General features: G+C 48.4%; 4 protein-coding genes across 7 annotated transcripts; 3 read left to right on the plus strand and 1 right to left on the minus strand.

The window, feature by feature from the left end:
- Nucleotides 1-77: 77 nt before the first annotated feature.
- Nucleotides 78-2,067, plus strand: LOC6739188 (protein ABHD13). The gene is made up of 5 exons (XM_002076055.4): nt 78-381; nt 435-676; nt 738-1,079; nt 1,154-1,332; nt 1,392-2,067. The coding sequence occupies exons 1-5, from the start codon at nt 243-245 to the stop codon at nt 1,504-1,506; spliced, it is 1,017 nt and encodes a 338-aa protein (XP_002076091.1). The 5' UTR covers nt 78-242; the 3' UTR covers nt 1,507-2,067.
- Nucleotides 1,740-4,834, minus strand: LOC6739181 (DNA repair and recombination protein RAD54-like). The gene is made up of 6 exons (XM_002076056.4): nt 4,699-4,834; nt 3,327-4,641; nt 3,117-3,270; nt 2,653-3,058; nt 2,428-2,591; nt 1,740-2,372 (listed from the first exon to the last, which is right to left on the minus strand). Exons 1-6 carry the CDS (start codon nt 4,699-4,701, stop codon nt 2,060-2,062), a joined length of 2,355 nt encoding a protein of 784 aa, XP_002076092.2. The 5' UTR covers nt 4,702-4,834; the 3' UTR covers nt 1,740-2,059.
- A 153-nt stretch (nt 4,835-4,987) lies between these two features.
- Nucleotides 4,988-10,673, plus strand: LOC6730802 (FHIP family protein CG3558). Of its 4 annotated transcripts, none has more exons than XM_016179459.3 (7): nt 4,988-5,363; nt 5,528-6,388; nt 6,624-7,020; nt 7,360-8,383; nt 8,448-8,996; nt 9,426-9,464; nt 9,725-10,673. In XM_016179459.3, exons 2-7 carry the CDS (start codon nt 5,715-5,717, stop codon nt 10,180-10,182), a joined length of 3,141 nt encoding a protein of 1,046 aa, XP_016023220.1. In that variant the 5' UTR covers nt 4,988-5,363; nt 5,528-5,714; the 3' UTR covers nt 10,183-10,673. The 4 variants fall into 4 exon arrangements, with proteins under 4 accessions (XP_016023220.1, XP_016023218.1, XP_016023219.1 ...); XM_016179457.3 differs by having other exon boundaries at nt 7,384-8,383; XM_016179458.3 differs by lacking the exon at nt 9,426-9,464.
- A 245-nt stretch (nt 10,674-10,918) lies between these two features.
- Nucleotides 10,919-12,301, plus strand: LOC6730803 (cytokine receptor). The gene is made up of 2 exons (XM_016179462.3): nt 10,919-11,732; nt 11,788-12,301. Exons 1-2 carry the CDS (start codon nt 10,942-10,944, stop codon nt 12,209-12,211), a joined length of 1,215 nt encoding a protein of 404 aa, XP_016023223.1. The 5' UTR covers nt 10,919-10,941; the 3' UTR covers nt 12,212-12,301.
- Nucleotides 12,302-12,441: the final 140 nt, after the last annotated feature.

The raw sequence follows: 12,441 nt of genomic DNA on the forward strand, positions 1-12,441 counted from the left end.
ATAACGATAATATTTTTAAAGTAGTTCATGTATAGTCACAAGATCACAACCCTATCGGTGTCGCTGATCGTTAGTAGTTACTGTACTGCGTTATCGATAACTTTTCGCACTGCACAGGTGTCTTGGAAATCAGCTGTGGGCGGTGTACAATTACAAATCGTTTGTGTTGCTGGCGCTGGAATTGATGCAATTTAATTAAAGTAGAACGTTGGACATGTAGCGCAGCTGGACCACAGGCGAACATGAAAGAAGTGGGCATCGCTCTGCCCAAGTCCCGCGGCGTGGGCGTGGGAGTACTCGCTGCCTTCCTGTTGTGCTTCATTTTCTACTATTTCTACGGCGGTTACATGACGTTGGCACTCTTCGCTGGAATCATCCTGCGTACGTATTCTGCTCCTGACCAGCCATTCGTCACTAAGAGCCTGCCCTTGCAGTGATATTCTACTATGCCCAGGACCTGCTTCTCTACCATCCGGACTTGCCAGCCAACTCCCGCATTTACATACCCATTCCGACAATGCACAACCTGCCGCACATTACGGTCAGCATCAAGACACCCGACGATGTCACTCTGCACGCCTTCTGGGTTACCCAGCCGGAGGAGCGCTCTAAGTCGGCGCCCACGCTGCTCTACTTCCACGGCAACGCTGGCAACATGGGACACCGCATGCAAAACGTAAGGGGAGCGCCAATACTGATAACAACATTATTTTACAATTCTCCGACACGCTTCTCAGGTGTGGGGAATCTACCACCATCTGCACTGCAATGTTCTGATGGTGGAATATCGCGGATATGGTCTATCCACCGGTGTACCCACCGAGCGGGGTCTGGTCACCGACGCCAGGGCGGCCATTGACTACCTGCACACCCGCCACGACTTGGACCACTCGCAACTGATACTCTTCGGACGCTCCCTGGGCGGAGCTGTGGTGGTCGACGTTGCAGCCGATACCGTATATGGACAGAAGCTAATGTGCGCTATTGTGGAGAACACTTTTAGCAGCATACCGGAAATGGCCGTGGAGCTGGTGCATCCCGCTGTGAAGTATATACCAAATCTATTATTTAAGAATAAGGTGAGTAGTCGCCGGTTAAGGCCTCTGTTAACTTTATCGAATTACCACATTATTGTTTGTTGATCCACATGCAGTATCACTCCATGAGCAAGATAGGCAAGTGTTCGGTTCCCTTTTTGTTTATTTCGGGCCTTGCGGACAACTTAGTGCCACCGCGCATGATGCGTGCCTTGTATACCAAATGCGGCAGCGAGATAAAGCGCCTGCTCGAGTTCCCCGGCGGATCGCACAACGACACTTGGATAGTGGACGGGTATGGCCGGCAATTAATCTTCACTTTCCCATTTATCCATGGGTGTGCTTGCTCTTTAGATACTATCAGGCAATCGGTGGGTTTTTGGCCGAGCTACAGCAGCAGCCGCTCCTCAAGGCGCCGGAGAAGAGCAACGTCTGGGTGGAGCTGGAGCATAAAATCATTGATGTATAGACCCGAATACATCAAGTGTTCAATTGACTGTGTTAACACTGCGAATGGTTTAATACTTATATATATACACACGCATAATATTAATCTGTATCTGACAGGGTTTTAATCCGGACGTTGCTATACGCCAAATTGCTTTTTATGTGCAGAGAATAACGTGCTAGCGGAGATGGCTGTTGATTTTAAGTAACCAACTTAAGTAACTTTGCGCTTAAGCAAGTGAACACACACTAGAATCCGAATTTCGATGTTTGTTTGTATTTGTCCTAAGCTGTGTTAACCTACTACTTTGCCCAATTGGCGGCCAGTTGAGAGTATAGAAATTGATCAGTATTTCACAAAAAGTAAACTATTTTCTGGACTGATTCCTACATTGCCAGATTAGTTCATAGAAGCCTTCACCCCTAGCACGTTAACATTTTGTGCTGGTTCCATTTTTGAAATGTTAAACGAATAACTTGTTAAGATTGCAAAGGAAGCCAGAAAAGTTATCTTAAGTCTAGACTTAAGTGCGAAGAAAAAGGAAATTCGAGAAACAATAAACTGCAAACAATTGCTAGAATCCACGGAAGTCCTCATCGGCACTGTCATCACTGGGGGGCGTGGATGACCGTTTGCGGCGTTCTGGTTTTTCCTCTGGCTGATCTGTTGCTTCCTCCTCAGCACTCGGCACAATTTCCTTAGCCTGCGATCGGTGGTGGAAGACAAAGGACACGCACTTGCAATCCATCCAGGCCTGGGCGAGAATATTGTCTGGCAGGCCTCTGTTGTTGGAGCAATGGTACCATTGCGACAAATGCGAGGTGCAGTCCGTGTCCTCGGGCGGTGGCTTCATTTGGACATTTTGGACGCAGCGCTTGCACTTGAGCCTTTAAAGAATTTGTTACACTAATGATCAAAAGGGTAACCAAAGCCAGTTCTCACTTGTCGTGTGTGTCGGACAGAATGTCCGCATCGAATGTAAACAAGTCCTTCAGATCGTCGCGGGTGAAATGCTTCTCGGCCGACTCGTTGTTGTCAATGATGGTGCTCGACAGGGATTTTTTGTGCGTCTGTCGCTGCAGGATCTTCTCCTCGATGGAACCACTCTGAAAGAGATTTCTCGAGTTGAACAAAAAAGTTCAATGCAGAAGTAATTCAGATACTCACGGCAACAAGGCGATATATGTAACAGGGCTTCTTTTGCCCGTCACGCCACACTCTGGCCATTGCCTGCTCATCGTTGGCCGGATTCCAATCCGGGTCGAACATAAACAGGCGGTTGGCTCCAATCAAGTTCAAGCCGCAGCCGCCTGCCTTGCTGCTCAGCATGAAAAGGAAGCTGTCCGACTCCGGGTCATTGAATCGGTCAACAACCTTGGATCGCTTCTTGATTGACATGGTGCCATCGAGCCGGACAAATCCGTACTTTCGCTTCCTCGCGAGCTGCTCGAACAAGTCCAGGGTCTGTGTGTAATTGGAAATGAGAACCACCTTGTCGTTGCCCTCTGCTCGTATTGCTGCCAGCATGAAATCTAGGAGCATGAACTTGCCGCTTAGCTCTGGATTGAGATCCCTGAAACACAAAAGAATCATTAATAGCCATTGCTATTCGCGCGCAACAGACAACGTACTTTGGCTTGTAATTACTAGGCAGTACATTCTGGGAGTTTTCGAATCCCTTTTCCCGCGCAGTGAGCTTCTCATATATAAGATCCGGATGACTGCAAATCTTCTTAAGCGTTGTAATGTCCGCCAGCGCCGTAAGCGAAGCCTTTTCATTGCAATCTTGAAAGGAATTGTACGTGGTAGGAATATTGTGGTAATATGGCGTAATGACTTACCCGCCAAACTACGTCGAACTTGATCAGACTTCAAGAAATTCGTGTAGAGCTCGAGCTGAATCGCCGTTAGTTTCGCACAGATAACCATTTCAAACTTAACCGGCAGATATTTGGTTAGAATCTGATTGGTGCGACGAATGATGCACTGATCGACCAGACCTATCAGCTCCTGTGTCTTCTCTATGGCCCGTTGTCGCTCCGCTTCCGTGGAGTCGGTATTCTGGCCCCGCAAAATAGCGCTCTCGAAGTTGCGCTTAAACACGGCCGCCGTGCCCAGCATCTCCGGGTTTACAAAGTTCACCAGGCTGTAATACTCAGTAAGATCGTTCTGGATGGGAGTGCCGGAAAGCAGGACCCGTCGCTTTGTCTTCAGACCCATGAGAGCCTGATACGTGAGATTGTCGCTGTTCTTGAGACGATGGCCCTCGTCGCATATCACCATTCCCACCTCGTACTTGCACAGGATCTCCGCATAGATGCGAAATGTCTCGTAGCTGATGAGCAGAACAGGTGTCCCCAGCCGGGCAGAAGTCATGGAGAACTGCTCGAGTGCTCGGATGGTGTTCTCCTTGGTCCCGCCCTCCATGGGTAGGCAAAGGAGTCGACCCTGAAGCCACTTGGTGAACTCCTTCTCCCAGTTCTTGACCAGCGACGATGGAGACACGACAATGGCTTTGTTGATCGTCGGCTTGCACTCGGGACCCTGCCTTAGAAGTGTCCAGACCAGCGTAACGCACTGCAGCGTCTTTCCGAGACCCATTTCGTCGGCCATGATGCATCCATTGAAGTTGCCCCGCTTTCCCTCCACACACTCGTACATGAAGCGCACTCCCTCGCGCTGGTGCGGCCGCAATATGTTGCTCAGCAGCGGATCGACGACGACGTGCACCAGAACCTTGGTCGGATCCATGCCCATGCGCTCATGTTCTGTGTAGGCGGGTGGATGGAAAAGTACCAGGGCATTGCAGGCCATCGGATCGTGTAGGGGTCGCCGGGAAATGCAGCGCCGCACGCCCAGGACCCGTTTACCTCCGTAATCGGGTACATAATTGTCCATGGGCACCTTGAACTTCCGTGCCAGGACCTTGGCAATGGCCAGCTCATACTCGCTGTTCGCCGTGAAGCGAATAGGCAGTGGGAGCTCTGATGTGTTGCTGGCATCTCGGAGGGCGCCCAGTCGTCTCCTGTCCAGTTCTTGCTCTCGCTCCAGTTCCTGCTGGCAGGATCGCTTGTTCTTCTTTAGCAGTGGCGGCGTGAAGGAGTGGCGCGACTCGGGACGCAGTGGTCCACGTTGGCTAGGAGCCAGACTGCGCCGCTTTAGGAAAAAATGGTTAAGGGAATGAAATGAAATAAATCAAATTTTTGTATTTACCATTTCATTAAATTCAAATGGCGGTAGCGCGAACAGCTGATAGAAATGCGAAAATCTGGCCACACAGGCGATATGAAATACTGGGAAGGGGAATGCTGGAATTATGAAACAGAACGCATTCAAATAAACTAATACTCGTGATTATAGCACGCTGTTTTAAAAAAAGTATAAGATAATAAAATAAAAATAAAATGTAATTGCTACACGTCGAAGCCAAAAATTCCCGATATAGCTTAGGAATAATCGAAACATCGATATGTTATATTGGTAGCTGCACATCGCTAACTTTCTATTTCCGTGCAGATATAATTGTAAATATTTACGCAGAATTGCTTTGGAAAACCCACTAAAATAGTGCAAAATGAGGCAATAAAGTGCGGGCCGGACTGCCTTCCCTTTCTTGACTCCAAAACTCGCGCCAAATGCGCGAATTTCGAGCTGCAAGAACGCAAATCTAGTCCGCAAATCTGCGGAAGTGTTGGTACTACCACTTAATTGTATTTGTAATTGTAATTGCCAAAGTGCCAAAAAAAAGCGCTGCAAATGCTGCAAGCGTGAAAACCCATCTAAGAAGGGCCCCTAAACAGTAATGGACGTAGATGCACGATGCACGGAGAGCGGACAGCAGCGGAGACGATGACGACGATCAAATCCAAATTCATCAGGTGAGCGAGCAGCAGCAACAACAACCACAGAGAGTGCCCAAATAGGTGGGCACACGTACACAGGTGTGTGTGTGGCTGTGTGCGTAAGTGTGTCACTTGTTGTTCTTGGGAACATTAGAAAAAAGTAAATAGCGAATATTCAACTAAAGTGCGTCTTCTTTTAGCTTCTAAATATTTACAAAGCGAGCAACATTGAAATACTCACCACTCACACAGTCGGACAAAAGCACAAAACGCGAGATAACAGAGCACCAGCACCAATTCATGCCAAACGAAACGCACACGGAGCAGTTATCAGCGGACCAGCGCCACTAAAAGCCACCGAATCGCACACACACCGTATCGACAACGATGTGGCTGCGCCAGAGCAGCGGTGGAGGCGTTGCCTCCGCCGGACACGGCGGCCCACTGCGACAGCGACCCATCGACGCTGCCACGGACTGCGATCCGCGCGCTTGCTACGACAGCTTCTGCAAGCACTGGCAGCAGGCCTTCGAGATCATCCAGCACAGTGCGCCGCCCTCGCACGACGACGTGCTGGGCGTGGTCTCGCACTTGGACTACATGGTCACCCTGCTGCTCGTGGAGCTGCATCACTGCAACAAAGTCTCGCTGCCGGCGGCAGAGGCTAGTGGTCCGCCTGCGGCGCCCTGCCTGGAATTCCTGCTCAGCGAGAATCTGTTGGACAAGCTGTACGAGTGGGCCTGCACCACGGGACGGTATGCCAACGCTGTGAGGCTGGAACAGCTGAAGCTGTACGAATTACTCGTCAGCCACTCGCGCCACCAGCTGCTCTGCCACGAGCCCTTCCTGCGACCCCTGCTCAAGATACTGGCATCCAGCCAGGGCGAGATCTTTCCGCCCGATCTCGAGAAGCGCCTCGTGATTCTGCTGAACCAACTGTGCGTGGTTCTCATGCAGAATGTCCACCTGCTGGACCTCTTTTTCTTCTCCGCCCAGACGCAAGTGCAGGAGCAGATATTAAATGGCAACGTGGCGCCACCCAAAAGCGGAACCACTACCAAGTAAGTAAATTTTAAACATTCCAATTCATTCAGCATAAAATAGAATAGCGATAAATTAATATTTGTGTTATGATTCATCGAGTAATATAGCGACATTAGCCAGATAAGGCAATACTAAAAAAGTGACCTTGTAATATTCCAATTATAAGTGATGACTGCACTGGACGTGTTCCATTTATCCTATTCTATTCTAAGTATCTTCTGTGTCTGATAAATATTGTATTTATTGTTTTAGCTTCATAATATTTTCGCTGCTTATCCCGTACGTGCATCGTGAGGGCAGCCTTGGTCACCAAGCGCGTGATGCTCTGCTACTGTGCATGGCGCTTTCGCAGAAGAACTCCAACATTGGAACGTACATAGCCCAGTACTCCTCGATCTGCCCGCTGCTGGTGACCGGCCTGGGTGGGCTTTACTCGCGTCTGCCCAACAGCATCGAGATTAGCTCCATCGACTGGCACCGGATAACGCCGGACGATGTGACAGAGATCCCTGAGCTGACGCTCTTCATGAACGCCCTCGAGTTTTGCAACGCAGTGGTGCAGGTGGCCCACGAGATGATCAAGCAGCAGCTGCTGGACTTCATGTACCAGGGCTTCATTGTTCCCGTGCTGGGACCTGCGATCCTTCAGGTGAGTGAAGTCACGCTTTTGTCTCGTCTCGGTCTCTCTTCGTGAAAATTTGTCTTCGATGCATTTCTGTGGTGTTGGTTGCAAGCGAATCATTTATGTCCTGTCCTTAAGCTAGAACATTATTTAGATACTGGTTAAGAAAGCGTAAAACTAAAGATACAATGCAAGTATTGCTTAACCGATATCTTCTTTTTTAGTAAGACTCGTATTTAATCTAGGGAACTGCACCGCCTTCTGCTTTCCGTCTCTTGTGTGTTTCTTGTGTCTTTTCCTTCCCCGTAGCTAACCACACACACACCTCGAAATCTCGAAACAACTTTTTGCGCTCCATTTTCGCAGACACTGAAGGGCAAACATTTTCAGACGAACATCGACTCGCAAATCTCGGCAATGTCGTACCTGGACCTAATCCTGCGCTCCATCACGGAGCCCGGACTGCTGAGGGCCTTCGTTCGGTTTCTGCTCGATACGGAAAAGTTTGACGGCGAACGGATACTCGATGCCCTGGTTGAGCGCCTGAACTCGCCCGATGCCAACCTGTGCATGGTCACGATGGCATTGTTTGACACCCTGCTGGGTCTGCACTGCGAGGACCTGATGCTGGAGCTGCTACTCAAGTTCATGCTGCCGGGCAAGCATGTGCCCATCTCACATCGCCACAAGATCAACAAAATCGATCCGTATTTGAATAGCAGTGAGTTCTTTCTCGAGCTCTCGCCCGATGTGATGAAGAGGGCCAGAGATCTGGCCAGGCCGAAGAGCGTCCACGAGCCTGTGCTGAGTGAACTGACGCCTCTGCCGAGTCTCCCCTCTCCGGTCATGAGCAAGACGATTGGAGCCAACTGGAACTATTATGGAGTGCACACGGGTGATAGTTTGTATGCGAATATACAGGCATATCTATTCGAGGCTCATTGGCGAATCGCCCAGTGTCAAAAGGATTGCCTAAAGTGGGCCAACAGCTATCGTTACCAAAAGTGGCCTCGTCACGGGCAAGGAAGAGTCCATGGCCACGCCTTAGAGCTGGCGCGACAGTTCTTTAGTGAGTTCGGTGGCGGTCCCATCGCCGCCAACGAGACGGGTGAGAAGCAGCTGGACAGCTTGCAGTCAATTGGCGAGTCAAGCGGCTACGAATCCTTCAAGTGGCGGCCAGCGGACGAGGAAAGCGAAGCCACGGATACAACTCTGGCCACGACAGCCAGCGAGGCGGATATGGATCACAATATCAGCAGTCTTAGCAGCGTTTTGGGTGCATCCGGCAAACGAGAGGCATGGCGAACTTCGAACAACAATCGCAACGAATTAATACTGACGGACCTTGACTTCTCGGAAGATTTGTTTGCGCAGGGCACCGTAAGCTTAGGTGAGAATTAAATTGTTCTTCGTAATTCCTTATAAATAATTGCTGTATCTATGTATATTTCCAGGTCCCTTTCTCAATGCCATTTGGGGCAAACTGCAAACCTTCACGAGCAACTCGCTGTACGTCAATCTCCACCTGACCGGGCTGATCACTCGCTTGGCCTGGTATCCCCTGCCGTTGATTCACTCGCTGCTGCTGCGCTCGGACATAGCCATCACCTCGGATACGCCCTCGTTTCACCAGGTGCTGCGCATTCTGAAGCAGCAAATAGATGCCGAGCTGCCAGTGACGGAGGATTCGCTGGAGATCATTGATGTGGCGCGTTCGTCGCTGATTGATCGAGAGTTCCGTTTGGCAAACGCGCGCAAGGGCAACGAGGGCTCACCAATGCATCACAGCCAACAGCAACAGATGGTAACGAACTCCGGCCAGCAGCAGGGACTACTGCGATCCGCCTACGCGACCCTCTCGGCTGCCACGCCCGTGCAGGCCACGCCCACTAGTGCCTACGATCCGTTCAAGCGCAGTGATAACAAGCGGCGCAGCATCAGCAAATCCATCACCAACATGTTCAGCAGAAAGTCCGCCTCCACCACCACCAATGGCTCCTCCGGTGAGTAACAGAATCGGGTGCCTGTTTTTCTCACACTCTTGCACAACTTCTATATTTTTCAAAAAGAAAAACCAAGCAAACAAACTAGATATTACCAACAGTTTACAAATCTGCAGCGATGGATGTTGGAAGAAAGTTGGTTTTGGGTCAAATTACACACACACTTCACTCACAAAAACACATTCACACACACGTACTTGAGCCCTGCATTAGAGCCTGGTTAATTACTAGCTAATGCAAAGTAAACCTAAGCAATCATTTTAACATTTAAATGAACTATTAAAGGTATAATAGTAAACAGGTCTCATTCAGGGCTAAATTTGGTTGACACACATCTCTGTAAAATGCCGCAGGCATCGTTTATAATAAATTAATTTCTTTTATTTCTTTATTTTTATCGAATCGATCAAAAAATCAAACAAATCTTAGCTTCATCTGGCTTATCACAAATTTACGCATTCTTCACCGGTAAATATTTCACGCTTGATAAAATATTTAAAGTTTTAATCAAACCTAACCCAATATGGCATAGTCTTGTTAATATTTGTGCGTAGTATCTTTACTTTCGTAGAGCTTTGTAAATTATGCTTTCCACTAAAAAAATAGTTATTAGTAGAATATGAAAAACATTTGTGGAATCCCATATATACATGTGGTTATTGTTGTTTTTTAATTAACCCAAAAGATCAATTTCGTGCGCTGTTGCTAATCCCTACTTACGTTTTTAGGAGCTGCCTCGAATCTGGTGGGGAATAATGCCAGCAACGATGGAAGAGGCATATCCCAAGCTCAGACGTCCGCAGGCACATGCGAGACCAGCTTGAGTACGCAGCCCCCAGCGGGAGCAGCACGCACAGGAGCCAACGCGACGTCGACAGCGGCATCGGGAAGCAACAGCAGCATCGCAGGCTCCACCCTAACGCTCTCCGCCCAGTCGAACACCACCACCCACTCGGCGAGCACCCTGCACGGACTGGATGGCGGCCCGTCGACGGGTGGTTTCAACTCGGAGCCGGCGTCCCTGGACTCGGTGGCCTCCATGGGAATCATCGCCAGCACGAGTGGCACCGAGCGATCGCGCGACTTGGCCCTGTGCGCTGTGCTCATGGACGAGTGGCTCAAGGAGCTAGCTGCCATTGCGCAGGAACAGAGCGTTGTGCTGGTCACGGAGCAGGGGTCTTTATGATCGCTTGGAACGGAAAGATTGTGTATACATATTTTACGGATTTGTTAGCCTTTGTTTGTTTTAACCAGCTACTCTTACGAAATTATTCTTTTTACCTGTTAAATTATCGATATTTATATTTTAAAAAACAACTTTTAACGAACAATGCAGTTTTGAACAGATTTACAAGTTATTGCACACGGACTCAACTAAAAAGAAAACGAGAAACACTCAACGCGTTAAACAGATAGATTTAGGTTAAATGTTTTAAGTGAATCAGGACGGTGGATCTTAAGTGTTCAGATGTAAACAAATATTCTAATTACCAGCCGTACGCAAAATTTACAACGTTTATAGAGAGAATTATATAACACACATACCATGTATACATATGTATTTTTGCAATATATTTTATGCTTTTATGTACATACATAAGCAAGATCAAATTACACAAGTTATGTAAAGCCAACTTGAAAGTATTAAATTGGTCCAAGTAAATGCACAGCCAAGAAGATTTAGTTATTTTTAAATGAACGGCGGCTGATTAGGTAAGTTATCTGAACAATATAATCTGGGTTAGCTTGGCTCGACTTTCTACAGGAGAACATGAGCTATAAGTCCTAGAGTTTAATTCAAAATGTACTAAAATCTAAGAGATAGATCCACTCGACATTTATTACTTGATCGCAGAGTTCAGTGGACTTTGACATCTGGCGCTGATATGATGCGCCAATAAGTACCTCCACCCCAGCGAAAGATTGCCATTTCACGTCCGTCGACATGGACTGGCGGACGAGCTTGCTGCTTCTGCTGGTGCCCAGCACCTGGGCATCCGACTATTGGAAATTTAAGTGTCGTTATGAGGACACACGTCCGGATGTGGTGTGCATCTCCACCCTTCGCATAGTGGGAGTCGCGAACAACAAGAACTATTCCCTGAGCATGGATAGTTCTCCATATCACATTTGCAAGCCGCCGGATGCGAATGCTGGTGCCCACTGCACCCTGCCGCGTCCGATCAACAGTACCGGCGTAAAACATAACTTCACTTTTGCAGTGGAAGCCATCGATGCTGCACGATGGTACGAATTTCACCTGGTCGACGACCAAATGACAAGGCCACTGTGGGGAAACTATTCACCCAGCATCTCAAGGAGGGACAATGTGGTCTGTGTGGATGGCCAGTGGAGTTCGCGGAATAGCAACTCCACCTTCAAGTGGCGCGTTAGCCTGCTATCGAACGAAGCTTATGATGCTCGTATCATTAGCCACCTGGAAGCTGGTTTCAGTAGTCCACAGGATGTGTGCTTCAGGATGCCGCCTTATCGCTATCCTCAGTACGAAGTGCGTCTCTGGACACGCTACAATCTTGCAGGCTCGCCCTGGACGAAGGATTACTACTCCTTCAATGTATCGGGGAATGCATCCGTACCAGATCGTCCACCGAAGTTCGTGCCCAATGGATTTTCGTACGAACCGCGCTCTACGGAACTTTATGTCTATTGGGTGGGTCTGTCTTTGCTGGAATTTGGAGGTCCCGACTTTACGTACATTTTAGAATCGGATACGGGGTAAGCCATTAGGTATCAATTTTAACGTATATGGTACATGTGATTCCATTTTCAGCAACAGAGCGCGGCTGGAGAACGACTACCATGCAGTCTTCTACGACTGGGATCCCACAAAGCCGGCCAACGTGTCTATTTGGAGCCAGAATTTCTTGGGGAGGTCGGTGAACAGTTCGGTCCTTAAAGTGCCCATTTTGGCCAACTCCCAGCGGCGAGACCCACAGAATTTAAGGTTTAACGTGAGGACAAATTCTTTAATATGGCAACCACCAGAGGAGTCAAAGGGACTCACTGGGTACACCTTCTTTTGGTGCGACACGTATATACTCAGTAAATTTTGCGGGAGTCAGCTGAAGTTGGAGGAGCTGCCAGCATCGGAGACACAGTTTAGGTTTGAGGGCCATTGGGAGAACTGCCTTTGGGGTGTGGCGGCGATATACGAGGACAATTCCGGCACTGGAATACACTGGGTCTTTGGCTAAATGGTCAAAACTATATCAAAAATATATACACCAGCAGATTACCCGTAATCCTTTTTAATAAAAGGGTTTCTTATGAAAGCGTCAAGCCAAGATATTCATGATTATTCTTATTTAAGGACCAGCCAAGATAAATTTCCGTTTAGTTCATTAACGTAAAAGTTTGAATTTGAATATGTACTAAAATAGAAGTTGATCGATAGACCGATTTATATCCACACATTAAAAACACG

Source organism: Drosophila simulans, chromosome 2L, assembly GCF_016746395.2.
Source record: "Drosophila simulans strain w501 chromosome 2L, Prin_Dsim_3.1, whole genome shotgun sequence".
Taxonomy (NCBI): Eukaryota; Metazoa; Arthropoda; class Insecta; order Diptera; family Drosophilidae; genus Drosophila; species Drosophila simulans.